Source organism: Perognathus longimembris, chromosome 1 (assembly GCF_023159225.1).
Source record: "Perognathus longimembris pacificus isolate PPM17 chromosome 1, ASM2315922v1, whole genome shotgun sequence".
Classification (NCBI taxonomy): Eukaryota; Metazoa; Chordata; class Mammalia; order Rodentia; family Heteromyidae; genus Perognathus; species Perognathus longimembris.
The window spans coordinates 45231513-45259304 of NC_063161.1; the positions used below are offsets into that span (position 1 = coordinate 45231513).

Sequence of the window (27792 nt, forward strand, 5' to 3'; positions counted from 1 at the left end):
CGGGCCGAGCCATACTGCGTGGCGGGAAATTCTGCGAGCGGGCGCCTGCGGGCTGCTGGCTCTGCGGGGCTCGGGAGAGCCCGCGGAGAGCGGGTGAGTGAGTGTGGCGAGGGGGCCGCCGGTGGCCTTGGGTCCCTTTGCAGCTGCCGGGCAGTGCCAGGCAGCGCTGTCCTGCGGCCCGGCCGCAGCGTTCGTGGTCCCGCCGCAGTGTTTAAAGGCAGGGGGCGGGGTTCCCGGCGCGCATGCGCCTTCCCCTTCGCTTGGGCGCGGCGGCCGGGGGAAGTCGGGTTTTGTGGTTCCAAGGTCCCGGCGCCGCGCAGTCCCTGCGGGGCTGAGCTGGTCAAGGGCCGGAGCAGAACGTTCCAGAGGACTGCCACTTCGGAACTCCTTATCCGGTTCAGATTTTTTTTTTTTTTTTTGGCCAGTCCTGGGCCTTGGACTCAGGGCCTGAGCACTGTCCCTGGCTTCTTTTTGCTCAAGGCTAGCACTCTGTCACTTGAGCCACAGCGCGGCTTCTGGCCGTTTTCTGTATATGTGGTGCTGGGGAATCGAACCTAGGGCCTCGTGTATCAGAGGCAGGCACTCTTGCCACTAGGCTATATCCCCAGCCCCCAGATGATATTTTTTTTTTTTTAAGTGCAGTTCTGTGGTCATTAGCACTTTGAAATCGCAGCTGCTTGATATAAATCTTTTCCCCCCTCCCTTTAATTTGATACTCTGGTCTTTTCCCCTGGGGTGCAAAGTTGCAGGATAAAAATCTCTGTTCAAATTTGTCTGCTAGACGAGTAGACACTAATTCAGAGGGTTTGTTGTTGTGTGCTGTGCTGAACTCAGGGCCCGGGTGCAGTCCTTTAGCTGTTTTTCTTTTTTTTTGGCCAGTCCTTTAGCTGTTTTTCTTTTTTTTTGGCCAGTCCTGGGCCTTGGACTCAGGGCCTGAGCACTGTCCCTGGCTTCTTCCCGCTCAAGGCTAGCACTCTGCCACTTGAGCCACAGCGCCGCTTCTGGCCGTTTTCTGTATATGTGGTGCTGGGGAATCGAACCCAGGGCCTCATGTACCCGAGGCAGGCACTCTTGCCACTAGGCTATATCCCCAGCCCCCCCTTTAGCTGTTTTTCAAGGGTAGTGATCTACTACTCGAGCCACAGCTCTATTTCCAGCTTTTTGCGACTTAGAGATAAGAATCTGATGGACTTCCTGCCAGCGTTGCTTTCAAACCGTGATCCTCAGATCTCACCCTCCTTTGTAGCTACGATTGCTGTCCTGAGCCACTGGCACCAGGCTCATCAAGTCTGTTCTTTACTTTGACTTGTGTGCTGCCCTAGTACCTTTTTAAAAAGTCTGACCATTCCCGTTCACACTAACCGTGCAACTCTTATTTTGACCATGTACTGCCAGGCATGTGTAGGTGGGCATGGTGGCCTTGCATGGTCGGGCCCTGACCCACTGGGTCTCATTTTCTGTAAGCCCTGATGTTTTTCTCATCTTATCTCTGACTCCCAACCACCCGGAAGAGCACTCTGCTCCTCCGGCTCCCTATTTGCAAGTTCTTGTCAATTCTCTGCTAGTGAGCTCCTCTTTGAGTTCAGAGTTCATTGTGGCTCTGAAATGCAGTTTATCCAGCCCTCCCTGGGCCAAGCTGGTCATGTCTTCCCTTGTGCTTCTGATGTGTTGTACCTTCCTCTATTATCAGTGTCACTACACAATAAAGGTTACTGAGCTCCTGATAGGTTCCATGAACTGTGGTCAGCACCAGTGTAAAGAGATGAATAGTTCAAACTTCCAACCCCAGTAGGAAAAACATGTATATAGGAATCTTCTGTAGTTAGGGGTTACAGGTTGATTAATAAGTTCTCCTTGGGGCTGGGTATGGTGGTACACACCTGCAATTCCAGTTACTCCAGGTTACTGGGAGGGAAAGGTAAGGAGGCTCCATGGTAAAGGGTAGCCTAGGAGAACAAACAAAAGACACTGAAAAATAAAAGCCAAAAGGACTTGGGCATGATTCATGTGGTAGCTGTCTAACTAACACAGGGCCCTGAGTTCAAACCCTAGTACAACAAAGTTCTTCCTGGCTTCCTTACTCCTCCCTCTTCACTCATACCACCTTACATCCTTATGCTTCCATATCTTCAGCCACACCCTCTTCTATCTCAACTTCTAGATTAGTTTAGGTCAGTTTAGTACCACATTTATTGAGCACTTATTTATGCTAGTCATGATTTTTGAGCTCAAGAGTTTACATTTTAGAGCAGTAGTTAACAGGGGACTGAGTTAGACTCACCTGAGGAGCATTTTCTTCTCTCTTTTCTCCGTCCCTCCTTGTAGGGTTTTTTTTTTTTTTTTATTAGGAATTGAACCCAGGGCCTTGTACATGCTAGTCAAGCACTCTACCACTGAACTACAGTCCCAGCTCTTTCATTTTATTTTTGAGATGAGATCTTGCTAAGTTGCCTAAGCTGGCCTTGAATTTGAGATTGAATTTGGGATCTTCCCGCCTCAATCTGCCATGCAGCTGGGATTACAGGCATATAACACCGTGCTCAGCTATGAGGTGCATTTTCAAAATACTTTTGCCCAAGTCCTATTCTGGAAATTTTGATCCAGTAACCAATTCCTGTCCTTAAGGAACCAATTCCTGTCCTTAAGGAATCTAAGGTATATGAGGGGAGAAAGACATTTTAAATAATCAACTATTATATTCGACATGAGATGTTAAGCGCCATGATGGAAGTCTGTGCATAAAGTAGACACAGAGGAGGAAGGTTGCTTCTGTGTGCAGAAGTCAGGAGGAATTGCTGTTTTCACTGTGTGTGTGTGTGTGTCTGTGTGTTTGTGTGTCTGTGTCTGTGTTGAGAGAGAGAGAGAGGTGGACATGCTGTTATTGAGTGTTTTTTTTTTTTGTTTGTTTGTTTGTTTTTGCCAGTCTTGGGGCTTGGACTCAGGGCCTGAGCACTGTCCCTGGCTTCTCTTTGCTCAAGGCTAGCATTCTACCACTTGAGCCACAGCTCCACTTCTGGCTTTTTCTGTTTATATGGTGCTGAGTGAGGAATCAAACCCAGCTTTGTGCATGCTAGGCAAGCACTCTACCATTAAGCCACTTTCCCAGCCCTGTTATTGAGGTTTGAATTTAGGGCCTTGTGTTTGCTAGGCATGTGCTCTGTCACATGATCCATGCCTCCACCCCATTTTGCTTTTTTAGGTCCTGTCTGAACCAAAGTCCTCCATCTATGACATCCTGTGTAGACGGGATCACAACAAGTACATACCAGCATACCCAGCTTGTTTGTTGAGATGAGATCTTGTCAAACTTTTTGCCCAGTCTAGACCTGAACCTTGATCCTCTTCTCAATCTCTCCCTCTTCAGTAGCTAGGACTGTCTATGGGTGTGAACCACTGCACCCTGCTGAAGTGTTTTTAAGCGAGGTGGGGATGTGGACAAATCAGGTAATTATCTTGTTAGATTTAAGGGAATAAGACAAGGTTAACATGGTGGAGTACATCTGTAATCCCAGCACTAGCAAGTCTGAGACAGAAAGATCGTGAATGCAAGGCCAGCCTGGGCTACATAGCAAGTCAGTGTGAGATACACAGGGAGATCCTGTCCAGAAAATGCCTTAAGAAGATATACAAAAAACTCAAGAGATGCAGGGAAAAGTTTAGGCTGCTAAACTGAGCCATCGAAGCAGGAGGTGCTCAGAACGTGAACTAAGGCAGTAGCATAGCCAATAGACAGGGCTGGATAGAGGGGCTTAAGCAAGTTAAGGGAGATGGAGGTGACTCCCAAGTTTCCACACAGGTTTCTCCTAATTTGAACAGTGAGGAAATAGTATCAGTCTGAGAGATCTAAAACAGAAGTGGAGATGGTAGGGGATGGTGAATTCAGTAATTCAGTGTTGACCATGTAGAATGCAAGATGTCTCAGAGACATACAAGTTGGGCTTTTTATTTGTTAGTTTTGTTTTCTTTTGTGCCAGTACTAGGGCTTGAACTCTCAACCTCATCTGAACTTAGCTTGCACTCAGCTAGTGCTTTTATTGCTTGAGCTATTCTTCCTGCCTGGCTTTTTTTTTGCTGGTTAATTGGAGATAAGAGTCTCAGATTTGTCTGCAGGCTGGCTTCAAATGTCATTCCTCAGATCTTGGCCTCCAGAGTTGCTGTTAGCATGAGCCACTACTACCCATCGGTGTTTATTCTTTCCAAGCATCTGTTTCTTCAACTATAAAATGGAAACAATAGTCTCTATCATTAGGAGTTCAAAGTATAATGATGCAACAAAAACAGAGTACATGAGGAAAAGATGCTTTTATGTATTTATGTATTTATTTGTCAGTCATGGGGCTTGAAATCAGGGTCTGGGTGCTGTCCCCAAGATTTTTCACTCAAGGCTAGCATTCTACCACTTTGAGCCACAGTGCCACTTCTGGTTTTCTGGTGGGATTCATTGCAGATAAGAATCTCACAGACTTTCTTGCTGGGGCTGGCTTTCAACCCAGATCCTCAAAGCTCAGCTTCCTGAGCATCTAGGATTACAGGTGTGAGCTACTGGCGCCCAGCTCAATTTTTGTTTAACCACCAATACTGGGGCTTAAATTCAGGGCCTCCCACTCCCACTCAGCTTTCTGGTTCACAGTTAATACCCTATCACTTGGGCCATGCCTCCAGCTCTGGCTTTTTGTTGTTTACTTGGAGATAAAGGTCTGGCAGATTTGACTGGGAGGACTGGCTTCAAACCTTGATTCTTGATTCTCAAATCTCAGCCTCCTGCATAGCTAGGATTATATCTGGGAACCACTGGCACCCAGGAAGAGACGATTATTTTAGGGTTTATAGAAATGATTTCCTTGGTGTGTGTGTGTGTGTGTGTGTGTGTGTGTGTGTGTGTGTGTGTGTGTATGTGGGGGGGTCTGTGGGTCTGTGTGGGTCTCTGTGTTTGGCTTTTGCAGTACTGAGGCTTGAATTTATAGCTTCACATACTAGGCAAACATGTTGTCACTTGAGCCATGCCAACGGATCTTTTGCATTTTATTTTTGAGATAAGGTCTTGCTGGCTTTGCCTGGGCTGGTCTCTAACTTGATAATTAGCCTGGGCTGGGTTTGAACTGGAGATCTTCTCACCTCCCCTTCCACCTGCTAGAGTGCAGGTTGAGCCACTGTACCCCGCTTTAATTTTGTTTCACCCCATCAGCTTACAAAGTACTTTTTTTTTCTTTTGGCCAGTCCTGGGCCTTGAACTCAGGGCCTGAGCACTGTCCCTGGCTTCTTTTTGCTCAAGGCTAGCACTCTGCCACGTGAGCCACAGCGCCACCTCTGGCTGTTTTCTATATATGTGGTGCTTGGGAATCGAACCCAGGGTTTCATGTATGCGAGGCAAGCACTCTTGCCACTAGGCCATATCCCCAGCCCTACAAAGTACTTTTATGTGAGTGATTTCATTAGATTCCCACAGTGACTGTGTGAGGAGAGAAGGAAGATAGCTCTCTGTGTCAATTCAGATCCTGTAGGATGGAGACAGATTGAGTTAGGTGCAAGACATTTATTGAAGTTGAGTGTAATCCTGCTCTGGAGGCTGAAGTCAGAATCAATCAAGTATGAAGCCTTCCTGGACAGGAACATCACAAGAAGTTTATCTCCAGTAAACAACCAAAAATCCAGAAGTAGAACTGTGGCTGAAATAGTAGAGTACCATCCTTGAATGACAAAGTGTGCAGGCCCTAAGTTTAAGCCCCAGTACCAGCTCAGAAAAGGAAGAAAAATACAGATGCTCATTGAGGGATTTGCCTGATTCAGTTAGGAGAAGGAGGGAAGGAGCCGGCTTGGAAGCAGGGAGAGCCTCTGGCCACGAGGCAATTGGATAGTCTCATCCAATCCAGTGGGGAATGCTGGAGCAGAAAGTGCCTAATAAAACCTCATTGGAGGGAGGAGGTAACAAATTGTACAAGAAATGTACCCACTACCTTATGTATGAAACTGTAACCCCTCTGGTACATCACTGTGACAACAAATAAGTAATTATTAAAAAAAACAAACACACACCTCATTGGACAGAAAGGGCTAGACTTCATACTCTTATGCTTAGCCATGGTGGGGAAGGGGTATGGGAAGGCTGTCTGGGAAGAAAACGACTGAAGTAGATCCTGTCTGCTGTCTACCAACTGCATTTGCAGCCGAATGGCAAGCTCTTTCTTGAGAAGTCTGAGCAGGCCTTTCCACAGTATCCTTTTCCTTTTCAGATTCAGAAGCTGGGAATAGACTCTGTCTTCTGAATATTACCAAGTTACATTCTGAAGTCTCTGCACTAATTGAATGTCTCTTGTGTGAAAGCCTCTGGATTTCATACATTTAGAAATGTGTTAGACAGTGATTTTCTAGGAAAAAATAACTCTTCTGGGAACTGCAGAAAGTAGTTAGGTGCTGAAGTAAGAGGTACAGGTGGGCTGAGAATATGGCTTAACGGTAGAATGCTTGCCTAGCATGCATGAAGCCCTGGGTTCAACTCCTCAGCACCACATAAACAGAAAAAGCTGGATTTTGGTGCTATGGCTCAAGTGGTACAGTGCTAGCCTTGAGCAAAAAGGAAGCCAGAGAACAGTGCTCAGCCCCTGAGTTCAAGCCCTAGGACTGGAAAAACAACAAAAAGAAGAAGAAGTAGTACAGGTATAGAGTGGTTTGTGTCATCTGCTCCCACCTGGCTGAAGGCTCACTTCTGGATTGAACTGAATCGTGAAGCTCAGAGAGGCTTTGGGTAATCAAGAAGGAAGGAGAGGAGATCGCCACTATAAACTGAGGGGAGTTTTATGTTTGAGACACGTGTGTTTGCGTTCCTGGATGAGAATCCCAACCAATCAAGCCATAGATCAGACTGGAATGGGTTGGGAGGATATATGTGATGTAGGTGCAATACGAATAACCAGATTATAAATAATGAAGGAGAGGAGGATGAGGCCAGATAGACTGAGTGAGTAACATCAACTGGATGAAAAGAGAAAAGAAAGGAAAAAGACAAAAAGAAACACCTCTTGCCTCCAGGTCAAAGGAAAGGAGCATGAACTCTTAAGTTTTCAGTCCCTGGGTGATTTTTTAAGTAGTGTGTTTCTACCAGGGAGGGCTGGAGCTCCTGGTGAAAGTGCTTTTATCCCAGTTCTAATGAATGGGCCCAAGGGAGCTTTACAATAAGTCTCTGACCTAGTTCTTCCTTTATGCTGGTGGTTGCCCCACTCAAAACTGCCAGGGATTAGAGCCGAAGTCCCGATTCTCTTACATAACCTCTTGCCTTTCTCCATCTGCCAGGACTGCTTTTTCCCTGTTTCCATTCACTACACCTCTCACTTTGGTAGCCAGGAATGGTGGCTGTTACCCCTCTGTTATTTTTGCCTTTCAGGTAAGGTAATGTGTTGAAAGCAGGGGTTGGAGGCTGTTTTTGCAAGAACTGAATCCTTACTTAAATTGATTTAGGACTAAGGTTCTGAGTTCAAATCCCAGTACTACCAAAACCCACACACAAATTGGTCTATGGAGAAACTAAGATAAAGGGGAGGCTGAGCAAGTATCTGGACTATGTTAGACATGGCTTTGTCTGTTAGAAGACTATCATTTCATACTTTTTAGTAGCAGAGCGAGATGCCCCCTCATTACAAGGAAAACGTGCTAACTTCCATTTTATAGCTTTGTACTTTTTTTGTGCTTGGCCTGGGGGCTTGAACTAGGCCTAGGCTCTGTACTTGAGTTTTTTTTTTCCCTCAAGGCTAGTTCTATACCACTTGGAGCCACAGTGCCACTTTGGGTTTTGGGTTTTCTGGTAGTTACTTGGAGATGAGTCTCATGGACTTTCCTGTCTGAGCTGCCTTTGAACTGTGATCTTCATATCTCAGCCTCTTGAGTAACTAGGATTAACAGGCGTGAGCCACTGGCACCAGGCACATTGTTATTTTGTTTTGTTTTTGCCAGTCCTGGGGCTTGAACTCGGGGCCTGAGCAGTGTCCCAGGCTTCTTTTTGCTCAAGGCTAGCACTCTACCACTTGAGCCACCATGCCACTTCTGGCTTTTCTGTGTATGTGATGCTGAGGAATTGAACCCAGGGCTTCATGTATACTAGGCAAGCACTTTACCACTATGCTTCATTCCCAGCCCTATCTTTGTGTTTTTTCTTCTGTTTTTTATTTTCCTTTTTGTTTCTTGGTCTTCTTCTTTATGTGCTTTGGATTGAACTCAGGGCCTATACATTGTAGGAAAATCTTTATCATTGAGACAGCCTTGCTTTTTGTGTGTGCTAGTCCTAGGGCTTGAATTCAGAGCCTAGGTACTGTCTATGAAATTTTTTGCTTTACCATTTGAACCACACCCACTTCTGGCTTCTTGGTGGTTAATTGGAGATATGAGTCTCACAGACTTTCCTATTTGGGCTGCTTGCAACTGTCATCCTCAGATCTCACATTCCTTGAGTAGCTAGGATTACAGGCTGAGCCACCAGCTTGTAGCTTTCTGCCTTTTTTGTTGTTCGTTGTGGGTCTTGAACTCAGGGCCTGGAAGCTGTCTCTGAGCTTTTTTGCTCAAGGCTAGCGCTCTACCACTTTGAGCCACAGTGCCACTTCTGATTTTCTGGTGATTAATTGGAAATAAGAGTCTCATGGACTTCCCTGCTGGGGCTGGCTTTGAACCATGATCCTTGCCCTTAGCCTCCTGAGCAGCTAGGATTACAGGAGTGAGCCACCAGCTCCTGGCTTCCTGCTATCTTTTTTGTCAGCTTCTTAGGCTGTCACACAAAGAGAACAATCAGGGAAGGCCTTCAGTTTGGGGATGTTTGCACATGTGCATGCAGAGGTATATGTGTGTGCATGTATTGTGTCTGTGTGGTAAAGGGGGGTATGCACACATACCTCTTCAGTGGTTTCCCTGGAAACCACCATGTGTCTTGAGGGGAGTCAGAGATTGCATACACTGCAGCTGCCTCATCAGAGCCTTAAGTGACTGGCTGTGCAGGTCCCTGAAAATGAACAGCAAAGGGAAGTCTCCTAGTTCTTCGGATCACCCAGTGAGTGTTTTAGTGGTTCCTTGTGTTGCTGGGCCCAGCATTCAGAAAGTAGGTTAGCACTGGTTGGGGGTAGAGGGATAGGCTACCTGAAGAAGTAGACTGGTTACATAAACATAGAGATAGCATCAGGCATTAAGCCTTAGTCCTTAGGAGACTTGCTAGCCATTTCCTGTGGAGGAGTAGGGGTGGAGTCCAAATTTAGAGGTAGGTCCTCAAGCCAGTGAAGGTTTCTTGTGTAAAGGATGCTGTTAAGGGCCCCCCAGCCGTGTAGCTGAAGGTGTGTCCTGGACAGGATTGATGAATGTAACTGTATTCCTGACTTGACACCGGACCAGGTAGAGAATGTCATGTGTTCGTGTATGTCCATGGGGTCAGTGTCCAGGCCTGAGGAGTCTGGGATGGATGGATGGAGGCTCAGCCTGTCCCTGTGTTATTGGCAAGGGTTTAGGGATTCAAATAAATAGCATGTGCTTCAGAAAAGGGAGACGGTTCTTCTGGGGAGAGGAAGTGACAGGGAGAAACTGGTTCCTACTCACTCCCATTTGTCTCCATTCTGTTACCTACCGACTACAATTGAGCTTACCAGGGTTTGAGGGTAATTTTGGCCAGGTGTGGTCTCATGTCTGATGCATTCAGAAGGTGGAGGATTTAGGAGCATTCAGGGCGACCATGAGTTTGAAGCTATCCTTGACTATATAACAAGATCGTGTCTCAAAAAATAAACTGGGGCTGGGAATGTGGCTTAGTGGTAGAGTGCTTGCCTAGCATGCATGAAACCCTGGGTTCCATTCCTCAGCACCACATAAACAGAAGAAGCCAGAAGTGGCACTATGGCTCAAGTGGTAGAGTGCTAGACTTGAGAAAAAGAAGCCAGGGACAGTGCTCAGGCCCTGAGTCCAAGTCCCAGGACTGGCCAAAAAAAAAAAAAAAAAAAGATGAGTATGAAAAAACTTTCTCTTCACTGTTCACAGTCTCAGAAACCACAGGGCTCCAGGATGTATCAAATCCTAAATAGAATTATTGTATGATTGGGATTTATTCATTTATTTATTTTTGATTGGGATTTCTTAATTCCTTTAGCACTCAGGCTGTTCTGTGTATTGATGAGTTACAAAAGTTGAGGGGGGGGCACTGGATCTGACTGACCATTTTGAGGGAGAGATAAACTACTGTCTTTCTCCTAAGGCTGCACAGCTTTCTGAGGTGAAAGTCTCAGAGTTCATGCCCTTGTCTAGCTAACCTTTCTTCCCACTATGGAGCAGGTACCTGCCCCATTTATAGGGTAGAGCTTACTGGTTATATTTGGTAGAAGCTTAGCTTAAAGCTAAGTTTTAAGCTTGGCCCTAGGGGGCTAGGAACGTAGCTTAGTGATAGTACATTTACCTAGCATGCATGAGGCCCTGTATTCCATCAGGTACTAACAAAAACAAAACAAAAAACCAGCCAGGCACTAGTGGTTCCTAGATATTCAAGAGGCTGAGACCTAAGGATTGCAATTCAAAGCCAGCCCAGGCAGGAAAGACCATAAGACTAGTTTTCTGTTTTTTGTTACTTTTGTTTTGTTTTGTTTTGGTTTTGGGGGGCGGTCCTGAGGCATGAACTCTGGGCCTGGGTGCTGTCCCTTAGCTCCTTTAGCTCAAGGCTAGTATTCTACCACTTGAGCCACAGCACCACTTTTTCTGTGATGTAATTGGAGATAAGAGTCTCACAGACTTTCCTACCCAAGTTGGCTTCAAGCCCATGGTCCTTAGATCTCAACCTTCTGAGTAGGTAGGATAATAGGCGTGAGCCACCAGTGCCTGCTCCATGAGACTTTATTTCCAATTATTACCAAGGAAAGCCAGAGTGGCACTGTGGCTTAGAGTGGTAGAACACTTAGCCTTGAGTAAAAAGAGCTCAGGGACAGCACCTAGACCCTGAGTTGAAGCCCCAAGACTGACAAAAACAAAACAAAACAAGAAATTATCATTGGAACTAGGAACATTTGAAGATATTGCTCAGAATACACAGCATTACAAGTTGTTTGTTCTTCTCTCCTTTTTACAGAAAAGACTCTGCATTCTTCCCTTGTCTCTATAGGCTTCATCGGACTTTCCATCTCTTCCGTCTGCATAGTCCTTATTTCCCTGTTGGCTGGTGCTCTGGTGTATGGACTTATACATGATGAACTGTGAACTTCTAGCCACATGTAGTGCCCTGGGCTACTTGGAGGGAGACACATACCACAAGGAACCAGATTGCTTAGGTGAGTGAGTGTTTTTTTGAGGAATCAGGTAAAACTTCATTGACGGGAGATCTGTCTCCAGGAACCACATGTGCTTCGGTGGAGTTTCTTCCAGGGCTCTAGGTACAAGTGTTATTCTGTCTGTCTTCAGAGAGTGTGAAAGATTTGATCCGTTACCTGAGGCATGAGGATGAGACTCGAGATGTGCGGCAGCAGCTGGGGGCAGCCCAGATCCTGCAGAGTGACCTTCTACCCATCCTCACCCAGCACCGCCAGGACAAGCCTCTCTTTGACGCTGTTATCAGGTTTCATTTCTCAGCCTTTTGGTTTTCACCATGTGTGTAGCTGCATTTGTGTTTAAGCATTGTGTTGGTTGCGATTGTGCCTGGTAAGGCACCTAACTACTTCTCTCTCCTTCATCGTCTCCCCAGACTGATGGTGAACTTGACACAACCAGCCTTGCTTTGTTTCGGCAGTGTGCCTAAGGAGCCCAGTATGCGGCACCACTTTCTGCAAGTGCTAGGCTATCTGCAGGCTTACAAAGAGGTGAGGCCTTCTTTCAGTGGCCCCACATCAGCATTTGGGACAGTAAGGGAAGAAGAGATGGGTACCGTGTAAGATCTGTTCCATTTGGCAGGCCTTCGCCAGTGAGAAGGCTTTTGGAGTCCTCAGTGAAACATTATACGAGCTGCTGCAGCTGGTGAGTGAGCTCTCAACACTCTGCACTTGCCCTGTGCAGAGGAGATGCTGGGTCTAGAGATAGCCCTATATGGGGATATCTTGGGAATAGGATACTCCACTGTATAGTGTCCCAGCCTCTTCAGAACTTCTTGAACTCTGGGTTTTGTTTGTTTGTGCCAGCACTGAAGCTTGAATTCAGGGCCTTGCACTCTCATTTGGCTTTTTTCACTCAAGGCTTTACCACTTGATTCACATCTCTACTGCTGACCTTTTCTTTGCTGGTTAATTGGAGATAAGCGTCTCACAGACTTTTATGCCTGGGCTGACTTAAACTGTGATCCTCAGATCTCAGCTTCCTGAGTAGCTAGGATTACAGGCATGAGCCACCAGTGCTCAGCTTTGAACTCTTCTGTTTTTAATACTGATTGTCTTCCGCAGCCTGGGTGGATGTCACCTGCTTTCCACAGGGATCCTCTCCTTCTCATTCTCTTTTTCTGACTAGGGCTGGGAGGAGCGGCAGGAGGAAGACAACATGCTGATTGAGCGGATCCTGCTGCTGGTCAGAAATATTCTCCATGTTCCAGCAGACGTTGACCAGGAAAAGGTGAGGGTCTTGGAACATCTGAGTTCCTACATTTGCTTCGGTTGAACTGTCCTTTTTAAGATTTCCTGCATTCTCACAAGTCTTGGGGAGGAACCTTGGCACCAGGTATGAGTTGGAAAACTCATGGGTTTGGCCACGGAACTGAGCATGCTCCCTTTCTCTCCTTGCCACTCACTGCACAGAGGATCGATGATGATGCCAGTGTCCATGACCAGCTTCTCTGGGCGATTCACCTCAGTGGCCTGGACGACCTGCTTCTTTTCTTGGCCAGCTCATCTGCTGAGCAGCAGTGGAGCCTGCATGTGCTAGAGATTGTCTCCCTTATGTTTCGTGACCAGGTGACACCTTGGCCTACTGCCCTAGTACCCTCCATCTGTGTTCTGGTACCTGACCAGAACTGCTTTTATAATCCTAAGGGCTGGATCATCTAGGGAACACAGGGCAGGGGGTAGAGAAGGCATGTCTTCAGTCCAGGCTCCTGTCACAATTCCGTTCCATCCCCAATAGGAGTGTGCTCAGGATAAAGAATGAGAGTCCTCACTCTCTCCTTCTTGTTCCAAATCTAGAACCCTGAGCAGCTGGCAGGATCTGGGCAGGGACGCATAGCCCAGGAGCGGAACATGGATGTGACAGAACTGGAGGTGCTGCGCCAGCGAGAGATGGCAGAAAAGAAGACGCGAGCGCTCCAGCGAGGCAACAGGTGAACAGCAGCTGCTCTGCCCTGTTGATGTTCAGTTCTGCAGCAGGGACTGCTGAGCGCCGGCGCCAGTAGAGTGGATAACACTTTGAAGCTTTCATTGACTCTGAGCTGCTGATGAAAGAGAGCAGGATAAGGCTTCCAGAGAATGAGGAATTACTTTGGCTTTTGTTTTCCTTCCTCTAGGCATTCTCGATTTGGGGGCTCCTATATTGTCCAGGGATTGAAATCCATTGGGGAGAGGGACCTCATCTTTCACAAAGGCCTTCACAATGTGAGTATTTGCACATCTGGGGGTGGGAACACTGGAGTTGTAGGAGATGGGCAGCTCTGAATTTGAACCTTTTTTTTTTTGAGGTACTGGGGCTTGAACTCAGGGCCCGGAATTTGCTTGGCTAGTGCTCTACCACTTGAGCCATGTCCCCAACTGGCTTCTTTGTTCCTAAGTTTAGGAAGTCAGTGACTGGAAATGAAGTAGAGCCATCTTCCACTGTGGTATTCACCACATTGTCTCCATTGATGACTTCACTTCCTATCAGAGGCAGGGAACCTTTAAGAAGGGTCTGAGGGAATTGCAGCACCAGGGAGGAGAAAAGAACTACAGGGGAGGTAGTGGCTAGAAGTAATTCTAACTCCTCAACCCACACCCCCAGCTCCGAAACTACAGTTCAGATTTGGGGAAGCAGCCCCGAAGGCTGCCTAAACGTCGCCAGGCTGCCAAGGAGCTGTCCATCCAGCGCCGCTCAGCCCTCAATGTGAGGCTCTTCCTCAGAGATTTCTGCTCTGAGTTCCTGGAGAACTGCTATAACCGGCTCATGGGTGCAGTAAAGGTAAGAGCCAGCAAGCATGGGAGGGGCTAGTCAAGTGGTCAGAGGCATGATGGGGCCAGTGTGGATAAGAATGGCAACCTGTCCAGGCGCTGGTGGCCCACGCCTATAATCCTAGCTACTCAGGAGGCTGAGATCTGAGGATCATGGCTTAAAGCCAGCCTGGGCAGAAAAGTCCAAGAGACTCATCTGCAGTTAACAACCGGAAAACTGGAAGTGGCGTTGTGGCTCAAAGTGGTAGAGTGCTAGCCTTGAGCTGAAGAACTCAGGGACACCACCCAGGCCCAGAGCTCAAGCCCCATGACTGACAAAAAAAAAGAATGAAAACCTAGGAGTGAATGAAGGCTGACCCTGCAAGGTAGAGTGCTCCTGAGAAGCCATGAAGATGCCAAGAGGGAGTGGGTCATTGGCATGATCAAAAAGATTCTGGCCTAATCGCCCCAGAGTTAGGGGAGGAGAATGTGTACAGATCAAGGAAGAGCAAGAGAACTGGGAACTGTGGATCCTGGAGAAGAATATCCAGCGGTATCAAGGATGTACCCCATCATCATAAGAATTCAGAAGCCCTGAGGTCATGGCTTCACACCCCCACCCCCCTTCTTTTGCTTGTTAGGATCACCTGCTTCGTGAGAAAGCCCAACAGCATGATGAGACCTATTATATGTGGGCCTTAGCTTTCTTCATGGCGTTCAACCGAGCTGCCTCCTTCCGCCCAGGCTTGGTTTCTGAAACACTCAGTGTCCGTGCCTTTCACTTCATTGAGCAGAACCTTACCAACTACTATGAAATGATGCTGACCGACCGTAAAGAAGCTGCCTCCTGGGCACGCAGGTGAGTGGGGCAGCTACTGGTGTCAGAACAGTTATCTTGGCCAGATGGGAGTCTGAATACCTGAATTTAAGATGACACTGTTTCCAGATTCAGAGTGAAGTGGTCAGGCTAGGGGGCAAGGATTAGCAGGTCATTCTGTTTTGGGAAATACTTTTTCTGTGTGTTTGTGTGGTGGGAGGGCTTGTTTCTATGAGCCAGTGTCCTAAGTTATCCTTCATTTTTTGCCCTCAATTCCCAGAATGCATCTGGCCCTAAAGGCCTATCAGGAGCTGCTGGCCACTGTGAATGAGATGGACATGTCCCCGGATGAGACTGTGAGGGAGAGCAGTCGTATCATCAAAAGTGAGGCCTTGGCCTATTCTCTTTCCAGCCTCTCTCTCGTGTGTGTGTGTGTGTGTGTGTGTGTGTGTGTAGCCTATGTTGGCCTATTCTCTTTCCAGCCTCTCTCGTGTGTGTGTGTGTGTGTGTGTGTGTGTGTGTGTGTGTGTGTGTGTGTGTGTAGCCTATGCTGGCCTCCAACTGGTAATCCTCCTATCTCAGCCTCTGGAATGTTAGAATTACAGGCATTTGCCACTGTTGCCCCTTCTATCTCTTTGTTCTCGGTCCTTTCATTTACATATTCATTTTCCAGGCTTCCCAGAGCAATCCTTCCTTTCCTTTCTCTTCCTCACTCCTAGACAACATTTTCTATGTGATGGAGTACCGAGAACTGTTCTTGACACTCTTTCGAAAGTTTGATGAGCGATACCAGCCCCGCTCTTTCCTTCGTGACCTGGTAGAAACCACTCACCTCTTCCTCAAGATGTTGGAACGGTTCTGTCGGAGCCGTGGGAACCTAGTGGTGCAGGTACTGGGCAGCTCCTGCGTGTGGAAAGAACTCTAGTGGACTGTAAAGGACAGAGGGCTCTTTCTCCTCAGGATTTCTGCAAGCTAAGCTGATTTGTCAGAACTACTCTAACTAAAAGTAGCTACTAAGTAGTAACTTTACTTAGTAATTATTAAAGGGTAGTTTTTTTTTGTTTTTGTTTTTTTGGCCAGTCCTGGGCCTTGAACTCAGGGCCTGAGCACTGTCCCTGGCTTCTTTTTGCTCAAGGATAGCACTCTACCACTTGAGCTATAGCACCACTTTTGGCTTTTTCTATATATGTGGTGCTGAGGAATCGAACCCAGGGCTACATGTATGCAAGGCAAGCACTTTACCACTAGGCCATATTCCCAACCCTACTAAAGGGTAGTTCTAACAGCAGAATGGTTGTTTCTTATGAGACCAAGAGGTCTGTGCTGTTGCCTGTGTGAATCTACTATAGTTTTCTTCTCCCATTACATTCATTCCTGATTTGCTATAATTAATTTAGGAAACATTTAGTGAACCTTTACTAAGTGCTAATAAGCACATGAGCCTTGAGCCACTCATAGTTTTAGAGTTCAGAAATTATGCTCTAATATTTCCTGGTTATGTTTCAGAAGTGTCATGATCAAATAGGAAAAACCTGAAACTGAAAGAAAAGAGGGGCTGGGGATATGGCCTAGTGGCAAGAGTGCCTGCCTCGGAAACATGAGGCCCTAGGTTCGATTCCCCAGCACCACATATACAGAAAACGGCCAGAAGCGGCGCTGTGGCTCAAGCGGCAGAGTGCTAGCCTTGAGCGGGAAGAAGCCAGGGACAGTGCTCAGGCCCTGAGTCCAAGACCCAGGACTGGCCCAAAAAAAAAAAAAAAAAAAAAAAGAAAGAAAGAAAAGAAGTTACGGATCGGGCTGGGGATATGGCCTAGTGGCAAGAGTGCCTCATATACATGAAGCCCTGGGTTCAATTTCCCAGCACCACATATACAGAAAACAGCCAGAAGTGGCACTGTGGCTCAAATAGCAGAGTGCTAGCCTTGAGAAAAAAAAAAAAAAAAAGAAGCCAGGGACAGTGCTTAGGCCCTGAGTCCAAGCCCCAGGACTGGCCAAAAAAAAAAAAAAAGTTAGGGATCTAATTGTGTATTAGTTGTAACTAGAATAAACTCAACTGACCCTGTCAATTTCCAGATCCCTTTATTATCCATGAGTCCCAAGTGCAGTAACGAAAAGCCAAGGATAAGAGGAAAACACCAAGGAATCTGTATTCTGAAGACATAGGACACTCTGCTTTGCAAAAACACACTTTGTACCAGAACCTTCCTATAGCCTAAAATTCTGAAGCAACTATAGATCAATGAGACTTTGCCAAGGAAATTTTTATATTTAGACTCTGTGGTATTAACCACTTTTTTGTAGTTGTTGTCAGTTGTGGGCCTGAACCTCTGTGCTCAAGGCTTTTGCTCTACCACTTGAGTCACAGTACCGCTTCAGGTTTGGAGTAATTGGAGATAAGAGTCTTCAGGGGACTTTTCTACCTGGGCTAGCTTGGAACCACAATCCTTGGATCTCAGCCTCCTGAATAGCCAGGATTATAGGCGTGAGCCATCAGCACCTAGCTTATCCACGTATTGTGTGTGTGTGCATACCAGTACTGGGACTTGAACTCAGGACCTTACACTCTCCCTTAGATTCATCACTCAAAGCTAACGCTCTACCATTTGAACCTCACTTCTATTTTCAGCTTTTTGGTGGCTAATTGGAGTTAGGAATGTCACAAACTTTCCTGCCTGGGCAGGCTTTGAACCTAGATCCTCAGATCTCCACCTACTGGGCAGCTAGGATTATAGGTGTGAGCCACTGGCATCTGTCTCATTCAGTGCTTTCTGTCAGACACTGTGCTAAGGGTGTCTTGTTTTGTTTTGTGCTGAGGTTTTTGTGTAATCCCCACAAGAGTCTTGGAAAAGACTCAAGATGGTAGAGCAGCAGTCCGGATCTTGCTAGTACCTGGCTGGCATCTGTACTCAGGTCCAGATCTGCTGACTTCAGAGCTCCTCTTCCTATCTTTCAAGAGTTATTTTATGTTCCTTTGGTAGAACACAAACCTCCAGGGTTCCTCGGGCTTTTAGGTACCTACATAATAACCTGATTCATAATGTGACTTTAGGGAGCAGGATTGGGGTATGGAATTACTTAGGATCCTGATTTTCAAAAAGAAAACTTTCAGGTTTTATTTCCATAGACCATTGCCTTTTTTTTTGGCCAGTCCTGGGCCTTGGACTCAGGGCCTGAGCACTGTCCCTGGCTTCTTCCCGCTCAAGGCTAGCACTCTGCCACTTGAGCCACAGCGCCGCTTCTGGCCGTTTTCTGTATATGTGGTGCTGGGGAATCGAACCTAGGGCCTCGTGTATCCGAGGCAGGCACTCTTGCCACTAGGCTATATCCCCAGCCCCGACCATTTCCTTTAACAAAGACTTTTCATGTATCTTTCTTGATTCTTGAGTCCATCTCTTCTGTCTGTAGGCTTTTTAAATTATTGCTGCTTTTGCCAAACTCTTACTCTAGAAAATAGGCATTTTGTGCTCACCCACACTAGAGCTGTCATTTGCTCTGTAATGTAATTTCTTATTTACTTGCCTGCTTCTCCCAGTAGAGTATAAGCTTCTCAAAGGCAAGAAAATACACCATTCAAGCCAGGTTGCTAATGGCTCACTCCTATAATCCTAGGTACTCAGAAGGCTGAGATCTGAGGATCGCGGTTCAAAACCAGCCCAGGCAGGAAAGTCTATGATCTCTTAACTCCAATAGACCTCCCAAAAGTCAGAAGTGGAGCTGTGGTGGCTCAAATGATAGAGCACTAGCCTTGAATATAAAAGCCCGGGGATAGTTCCTAGGCCATGAGTTCAATCCCCAGGACTGGCACAAACACACACAATAAAAAAGACAGAAAAAAAAATAATAAAGTACACTGTTCATGTTGTTTCCCATTGCCAATGAGCAGTGCATAATGGGCACTGTGTGAATTACCATTTCATTATATAATAGTGAAGACATTGATGGAAAAGACTTCCTCAGTCTCCTTCTATCCTCATACAGTTCTTTCCCCATAGAACAAACGAAAGAAGAAAAAGAAGAAGAAGAAGAAGGTTCTAGACCAGACTGTTGCTTCTGGCCATGTCTTCCATAGTCCGGAGGAGCTGGAGGCCATGTGGCCAGCCCTGACTGAGCAGCTGCAAGGCTGTGCCCAGGTAGATGGTGATGGAACCCCTGTCTTTTCTGAGGGTAGTGCTCTGGGTAGATGGCCTCCTCAGCTCGTCTTGCCCATCTTTAGGATCCCGAACTCAATGTGGAATCCCCAGTTCCCTTTGATGCGGCCTCAGAGGTTCCAGTGGAAGAGCAGCGGGCAGATGCCATGGTGAAGATCCAAGATTGTCTTCTGGCTGGCCAGGCCCCACAGGCCCTGGCCCTCCTGAGGTCTGCCCGGTAAGCATCCTATCCCCATTCTCCTGGGCCTTACAGCCGTGGGTAAGCTTTCCTGTGGTACAGGGCTCTCTGTATGAAGGAGAGAGAAGTCCCAGACCCAGTGCTGAGTCCACGAAAGCATTGATTGGCTAGTCGAAGTTTTCTTTTTGAGAAGTATCAGAAATTGGGGCAAGAAAGTAAAGATACTTCTACTAGCCAAAGATAACTATTGTTAACTTTTTTTTTTTTTTTTTTGCCAGTCCTGGGGCTCTAACTCAGGGCCTGAGCACTGTCCTTGGCTTCTTTTTGCTCAAGGCTAGCACTCTACCACTTGAGCCATGGGGCTACTTCCCCATTGCCTATTGTTAACATTTTGATGAGTAACCTTCTCAAGTTTCTTCCTCTGTGATGTATATATAATACATACACTTTTATACAAATGAAGGGGCTGGGCATGGTTATGAATGCCTGTAATCCCAACCCTCAACTTCTGAGACAGGAGGATCCTGGGCTGCACAGTGATAATTTCAAAGCTGGGGGTGGGGGAAAGAAGTGCTGCTGGCTCACACCTGAAATCCTAGCTACTCAGGGTTCAAAGCCAGCCTGGACAGAAAAGTCTTCAGGACTCCATCTACAATTAACCAGACAAAAATCGGTCTGAAGGCATATTTTAAGTAATAGAACACCAGTTTTTGTTGTTGTTGTTGTTTTGTGGGTTTTTTTTGCCAGTCCTGGGGCTTGGACTCATGGCCTGAGCACTGTCCCTGGCTTCTTTTTGCTCAAGGCTAGCAAGCACTCTGCCACTTGAGCCACAGAGACACTTCTGGCCGTTTTCTATATATGTGGTGCTGGGGAATTGAACCCTGGGCTTCATGTATATGAGGCAAGCACTCTTGCCACTAGGCCATATTCCCAGCCCCAGAACGCCAGTTTTGATCCAGCAAATCAGCTGTGTGTGAGGACCCTGAGTTCAAGCCCCCGGTACCAACAGAGAGAGAGAGAAATGAGGGGGGAGGAAGGAGAGAGGAAGGGTGGAAGAAAGAGGGAGGGAAAGAAGGAAGAAGGGAAGGAAAGGGAAGGGACATTTTGTATGCTGGCTTCCAGTACTGTTTCCAGTACATTTCGAGAATACTTTCTCATCACATGTGTTTTAATAATCACGAATGGCTCTCGGACATTGGACATCGTTGTGTAGATATGTACATTGATCATCTAGGTGTTTGGTTGTGTGTATCCTCCAGGGAGGTATGGCCAGAAGGAGATGTGTTTGGCTTTCCAGACATTTCCCCAGAGGAGGAGATGCATTTGCTGAAAGAAATCCTGTCTGCTCCACTTCCTCGTAAGTCTCCAACCCTGCATGCCGGCACATCTCTCCTCCTGGCTCGACTCTGGTGTGAGCACCGCAGATCTAATAATCTCCTTCTTTGTATAGGAGAGCAGGGCCCAGCTGAAGGAATTGCAGAGGAAGAAGAAGAGGAGGAGGAGGAGGAGGAGGAAGAGGAGCTGCAGGTGGTCCATGTTTCAGAGAAAGAGTTTAACTTTCTGGACTATCTGAAACGGTGCGAGCTGAGAAGTTGGTCCCAGGCTGCATCTGGGAGGATGAGCAGCGTGGATCTGATGCTGACCTCCCTCTCCTTCCTGTTTTGGCACAGCTATGCCTGCTCAACTGTGGTGCGAGCCTATGTGCTTCTGCTGCGGAGCTACCAGCAGAATAGTGCCCACACGAACCACTGCGTTGTCAAGATGTTGCACCGACTGGCCCATGACCTCAAAATGGAAGCCCTGCTTTTCCAGCTTTCAGTCTTTTGTCTCTTCAACCGTCTACTTAGTGACCCTGCTGCTGGAGCCTACAAAGTGAGGGGCTACCACAGAATGTGTGTGTGTGTGTGTGTGTAAGTGTGTAATTTTAGGATATAAAGGAGGCTAAGATATGTCAAGGGCTAGGAGGGAAGACAAGAAAGTCAGCAGACAGGATGAGTGAGCTGCATGCGGATGGACAGAAGAGTCTGAAGGAGGAGAGGAAATCCCCAAGGCTAGGTCTGTGTATTCAATTGGGCCAAGATATCATCAGCCTCCCTCTCCTATAGGAGCTAGTGACTTTTGCCAAATACATCCTGGGCAAGTTCTTTGCATTGGCTGCCATCAACCAGAAAGCCTTTGTGGAGCTATTATTCTGGAAGAACACAGCCGTGGTCCGAGAGATGACTGAGGGCTACAGCTCGCTGGACAGCGGGTGAGCATTGGGATGGGGAAGGATGGACATGAGGGGAAATATAATGCAAAGTCATGGAGGCCCAAAACTGGAAGCGCTTGTATATCATCACATCTAATGTTTCTTCCCTTTCAGGAGTAAGAAAACAGGCCCAGAAAGGGAATGAATGCTTTCCCTGAGGTTACCCAAGAGAGGAATGGGGACTGGAGTCTGTCTTCTGTTTTGCTATATTTCTCTTCTCTGACATTGGTCTTCACAGAGGTGGGAGGGGTGTCCCCAGAGAGTCTGTAGGTTCCCTCTCAAACTATGCTGGCAACCAAGCTGAATGTGGTAGTATACATATGAGATCGCAGTACTCAGGAGGCTGAGGCAGGAGGGTCATGAGTTCAAAGGTATCTTGGGCTACATAGAAGGCCCCATCTTAAAAAAAATATTTTTTTCTAGGAAACCAGAGGATTCTTAGAAATGTTTGTCATCTTTTCCTTAATATGCAACTCATCTCCATTCATATTGCTCTTTTTCTCATAAAACTCCATCCTTAGAGGGACAAGTTCCATAGTCCCATGGAAAATCTTGTAGTTTCACTGCGGGTCCCTAAGTGGAAGGAGGGAGCAGGGAAGGCTTCACTAACTGGCTCCTTTGAGTTACCTGCCTCACCTTTCTTGTTCTTTTAAGAACTAATAAGGGGCTAGGAGGCATGGATGGCCCCAAGTGGTAGCTACCTAGCAAGCACAAGATCCTGAGTTCAAACCCCAATACTATAAAAATTAAAAAGATGAGGAAAAAAATGGCCAGGCACTGGTGGCTCATGCCTATAATCCTAGGTACTCAGGAGGCTGAGATCTGAGGACTGCCGTTCAACACTTAACCAGGCAGAAAAGTCTGTGAGACTCTTCTGTCCAGTTAGCCACCAGAAAACTGGAAGTGGCACTGTGGCTCACAGTAGTAGAGTGCTAGCCTTGAGCAAAAGAGAGCTCAGGCCCTGAGTTCAAGCTCCTGTCTTAGGCCAGCCACCTACACTCAGTCCTCCTCTTTTACCACGCAGGTCGTCTAGTCGCAGAGCCCCAGTATGGAGTCCGGAGGAAGAGGCCCAGCTTCAGGAGCTGTACCTGGCCCACAAGGATGTGGAAGGTGTGAGGCTGTGAGATCTGAGGCGGTTCCCAGGAGGGCAGCCTGAGCTCCAGCTCTGTTCTTCACCTCCCTCCCTGCCCACCCAGGTCAGGACGTGGTGGAAGTCATTTTGGCACACCTGAGAAGTACTCCTCGGACTCGCAAGCAGGTCATCAACCATCTAGTACGCCTGGGGCTGGCTGACAGTGTGAAGGACTTCCAAAGGTAGAGGAGCAGGTTCTAGAAGGAATCGGAAGGGGAAATCCTCAGTTCCTTCCCTGGGACTCCTTTTCCACTGACACCTTTTCCACTGACACCTCCCCACACAGGAAAGGAACCCAGATTGTACTATGGACAGAAGATCAGGAGCTGGAGCTGCAGCGGCTTTTTGAGGAGTTCCGGGACTCAGACGGTGAGTGAAGGGAAGCTCTGGGAACCTTTGAGATGGGAGCCACACTTGTCTATCCTCTGCTGTTTCCCACCTCTACGGCCACTTGCTGTATTTGTAAGGTCATTTGGGGTGAATTGAGGTGTGTTTTGTTTTTTGTTTTTCTTTTGGCAGTACTGGAGTTTGAACTTAGGGTTTGTGCTTGTTAAGCAGGTACTCTATCTACCATGTGAGCCATGCCTCCATGAGCTAGTCCCTCCTTTTTTTTTTTTTTTTTTTTTTTTTTGCAGTCCTGAGCCTTGAACTCAGGGCCTGAGCACTGTCCCTGGCTTCTTTTTGCTCAAGGCTAGCACTCTGCCACTTGAGCCGCAGCACCACTTCTGGCTATTTTCTATATATGCAGTGCTTGGGAATTGAACCAGGGCTTCATGCATACGGGGCAAGCATTCTTGCCACTAGGCCATACTCCCAGCCCTAGTCCCTCCTTTTTTTTTGTGCTAGTATTGGGACTTGAACTCAGAGCCTGGGTGTACTGTCCCTTAGCTTTTTTTTTTCTTTTGTCGGTCATGGGACTTGAACTCAGGGCCTGTGCACTATCCCTGAGCTTTTTGCTAGTTCTATACCACTTTGAGCCACAGTGCCACTGCTGGTTTTCTGGTAGTTAATTGGAGATAAGAGTCTCACGAAGTTTTCTTCCCAGCTAGCTTTGAACTGTGATCCTCAGATCTCAGCCTCCTGAGTAGCTAAGATTACAGGCATGAGCCACTGGTGCCCGGCATGAACTAGCTTCTTTCCACACACATGATTTTCTTTACTCATCTTCCCTCTTGTTGCTCTTGAATACTTATATTTACTACCTCCCCATAGATGTCCTTGGCCATATCATGAAGAATATCACAGCCAAACGTTCACGGGCCCGAATAGTGGATAAATTGCTGGCACTGGGGTTGGTGGCTAAGCGGCAGGAGCTATACAAGAAACGGAGGAAGAAGCCAGCGCCCTCAAGCCTGGTAACCACTTTCCCCTAGCTCAGCCAGCCTGGGCCACCCCCAGTGAAATGGGCCTTAGGAGGAGCCCATCTTCCTCAGGCTGTTCTGACTAGATCTATCCAGTGGGGTGGTCAGTAACTAGAAGTCTCCACTAAGTCTCCCCTGTTGGCATCTTTTCTCCTCTTGTACCCCAATGAATTTCAGCCTAATGGGGACCAGTCCATGAAAGATTTTGGGCAGGAAGATCTGGAGGAAGAAGAAGAAATCTTGGCAGCGGAAGAGAGTGAAGAAGATGAGGAGAAAGAGGAGGGCTGGGAGGCAGAACAAGCCCAGGGCAGCTCATTTCTTTCAACTGAAAACCTTGGCCAAGGCCTGCGTGACGAAGGTGAGGCCTGAAGCTGAGAGAGGGAACTTAGGTAGCAGGTTGAAATGGGAGGAAGGACAGACGGTTTCCATTTTTCCTTTAGGCTTTTCTGCTCCACTCCTGTGGCTCCAGAATTGCCTGCTGCGAGCAGCAGATGATCGGGAAGAAGACGGTAGGTGAACAGACAATACTTTTAGGAGCACTGGAGGTTGCTGGACCTGTGGGATTGAGGAGTGGGTCTTTCTTTTCATCTTCCCCATGTGACTGTTGACCTTGTACTAGGCTGCTCCCAGGCTGTTCCACTGGTACCACTGACAGAAGAAAATGAGGAAGCGATGGAAAATGAACAGTTTCAGCAGCTGCTGCGCAAACTAGGGATTCGGCCCCCCACCTCTGGACAGGCAAGTGCAGCGGTCGCCATGTCAACCAGCACGTGTTGGTCCAGTCAAATACCTCTTCCTCCTTATTGCCATTGTCCTCTGTCCTCCCCGCTGCCTTGTCATCACTGGCCACGGTCCATCCACCAGCCATCCTGCCAGGCTTCCTCCCTAATCTCTTCCCTGAATCCAGGTTCCATGCTGCCTCCAAATTTATCCTTCTGAAATACTTTCGGTGATGTCACTCCCCTGTGTGGAGCACTTGTTGGTTTCTCACTGCTTGGAGGACATAGTCCACAGTCTCCAAATGGAAGCTCCATGACCATTCCGCTCACTCCCGTCAGCTAGGATGACTTTCCACCCTTCCCGTGATGGGCCTCTCCATGCCTGCACAGTCCATCCCGACATTTCCTCTATTGGAATGCACACAGACCACATGCGTGCATGCCCTCCCTGCACCCATCTTCCTGTTGAATTTCACGCCCGCCCTTGAGAGTCAGATTGATTATCATTTCCTCAAAGAAGTTGTCCCTGTTAACCTCTCAACTTCTGAAGCAGAAGTGGCCACTTGGGCAGCTGAAATTTGTTTATTCACTTCATTCAGTCCAATCCCATGGCATGACTGCACATTCAGTCTTTCTCCTATTGGTTGTGAGTTCCTTGAGAGCAAGGATCATACCTTGAGGTCCCCAGGATCTACTCATTTATTAGTTTGTAAACAACTGTATTTACTAGAAATCTAATATAGTAGACACTGTGATAGACATTGGTCATATTTTATAAACGATAAGTAAAGTTCACAACTCTTGTGTATCTTCACCACTGTAGGGTCATATTTATCCAATTAAAATATATAGGTGTTGGGGATTTAGCTCAGTGGAGGAGAACTTGCCTGGCAAGTGGGGGGACGGGGGCGAGGTGAGTTAGAAAATACAAATACAGGGGTGGGAATTTGGCTTAGTGGTAGAGTGCTTGCCTAGCATGCATTTAGCCTTGAGTTGAATTCCTCAGTTACCATATAAATAGAAAAAGCCAGAAGTGGTGCTGTGGCTCAAGGGGTAGAGTGTTAGCATTGAGCAAAAGAAGCTCAGGGACAGTGAGTTCAAGCTCCAGGACTGGGGGGAAAAAAAGACGTGTGTGTCTGTGTGTCTGTGTGTGTCTGTGTGTGTCTGTGTGTGTGTACATATACGTATGCATACACATATTTACATATACATAAAGCCAGGTGCACCAGACAGTGGTAGCTCACGCCTGTAGTCCTACCTACTTAGGAGGTTGAGGTCTGAGCACCACAGTTGGAAGCCAGCCTGAGCAGGAAAGTCCATGAGACTCTCTCTTATCTCCAGTTAACCCCCAGGAACCAGAAGTAGAGCCATGGCTCTAAGTGGTAAAGTGCTAGCCTTGAGCAAAAGAGCTCAAGGTCAGCACCCAGGCCCTGAGTTCAAGTTCTACAACTGTCAAATATATATATATATATATATATAGAGAGAGAGAGAGAGAGAGAGAGAGAGAGAGAGAGAGAGACAGAGACAGAGAGACAGAGAGGAAGAGAGAAATATCAGAGGTGTTTATGTTCTGCATTTATATGAACAATATAAAGCTCTGGTGAACAAAGTTGGTCCTTTGCGTTCATTGTCATTTTTGTCTGCTGTGTTCTAGGAAACCTTCTGGCGAATTCCAGCCAAGCTGAACCCCACTCAGCTCCGGAGAGTGGCAGCTTCTTTGAGTCAACCAAAGGAGGCAGAGAATGAGAAGCCACAGGCAGAGCTAGAGCCAAGAGTCCCTGGAGAGCAGGGTCCCAGGGAGGAGCATGGAGCAGAAACCCCTAGGGTCCTCTCAGCACATAAAAAGAAAGCAGGCCTGGTGGCCTCTGAGGGTAAAAAGCTAATGATCATCCTAGCGTGCACCCTGAATGCTACTACTGTGTGCTGTATACATTGGTCTAGAGAGTTGATAGGGTATTTTGAGAACATGCACCCCCAGTTTCCTAATTTTTTTTTTTTGGTTATTGTGGTACTGGGGAATTGAACCCAGGGATTCATGCATGTTAGGCAAGCACTCTACCACTAAGCCACATTCCCAGCTCCCCAGTTTCCTAATTTTGACCTAGTGATTTTTGTGGTCTCTTCAGAGGAGAAGGCTGCTGGTGATAAAGAACAACAGAAGGTGGCGCCCAAGAAGCGGCAACTGCTGGACAGTGATGAGGAAGACGAGGACAGCAGCAAAGGTAAGGAGTCTTGATGGGACCTACTTTTCCTTCTAATCTATCTTCTCTCACCTGCCTTACCTTTAACATACTTTAACATACATAGATTCATTCTCTCTCTCTCTCTTACTCATGTTATTCCTGTAGCGCCTGAGCTGGGATCTCCAGTAATCTACAAGAAGAAACGGTTTCAGATTGAGGATGACGATGAAGACGATTGAAAAGCCTAAAGCCTAGGGGTGGAGATAGATTTGTTTTAGGTAGGTAAACTTAAATCAGTCAGGAGAGTCCAGAATCTTCTCTGATTGAATTGAAAGCAGTAGATGGGGCTGGGAATATGGCCTAATGGCAAGAAAGCTTGCCTCCTATACATGAAGCCCTGGGTTCGATTCCCCAGTACTACATATATAGAAAATGGCCAGAAGTGGCACTGTGGCTCAAGTGGCAGAGTGCTAGCCTTGAGCAAAAGGAAGCCAGGGACAGTGCTCAGCCCCTGAGTTCAAGGCCCAGGACTGGCAAAAAAAAAAAAAAAAGAAGAAAGAAAGCAGTAGAGTCCTGGGCTCTTCCCTAGATCTACAGCCCAGGAACTGCAGACATTAGGGCTAATGGACTTATATGTAGTCAGTCCCTGCTTTTCCCAGTCTTAAGCAGTATGCCTCCGATGCAATCTTTGCAGGAGTGAGTGACACATAGGTCTCTCGTTGGTCTGCTCCTTGGGCTTTCTGCTGGAGGTGGTTCACGCCATGGGGGTGCATTATAACATAATGCTTGGGGATTCCTCATCATTTTCAGAAAGTACTACATTTACTCATCCTTTCTTTCCAGTGATTGTCCCCAGGACAGAAGATTGAGCCCAGTTCCTACAGTTGAGATGAAAGGGGGTAAAATACTCTCAAGATGACGAATGTATTTGATTTGTGTTGAGTAATAAACATTTAAAGTTGAAAAATTA

The 27792-nt window shown here is 47.1% G+C and overlaps 1 protein-coding gene across 3 annotated transcripts; it reads left to right on the plus strand.

Moving 5' to 3' along the window:
• Nucleotides 1-27792, plus strand: Timeless (timeless circadian regulator). Of its 3 annotated transcripts, none has more exons than XM_048361636.1 (30): nt 1-93; nt 11075-11273; nt 11404-11557; nt 11684-11798; nt 11890-11952; nt 12436-12537; nt 12720-12875; nt 13104-13237; nt 13421-13508; nt 13888-14064; nt 14675-14892; nt 15131-15234; nt 15570-15739; nt 18843-18980; nt 19064-19215; nt 20436-20533; nt 20627-20753; nt 20847-21048; nt 21282-21427; nt 22452-22537; nt 22624-22741; nt 22846-22928; nt 23772-23914; nt 24098-24278; nt 24361-24429; nt 24540-24658; nt 26294-26510; nt 26766-26861; nt 26988-27100; nt 27666-27792. In XM_048361636.1, exons 2-29 carry the CDS (start codon nt 11177-11179, stop codon nt 27059-27061), a joined length of 3627 nt encoding a protein of 1208 aa, XP_048217593.1. In that variant the 5' UTR covers nt 1-93; nt 11075-11176; the 3' UTR covers nt 27062-27100; nt 27666-27792. The 3 variants fall into 3 exon arrangements, with proteins under 3 accessions (XP_048217593.1, XP_048217586.1, XP_048217600.1); XM_048361629.1 differs by having other exon boundaries at nt 11108-11273; XM_048361643.1 differs by lacking the exon at nt 1-93 and adding an exon at nt 9305-9363 and having other exon boundaries at nt 11108-11273.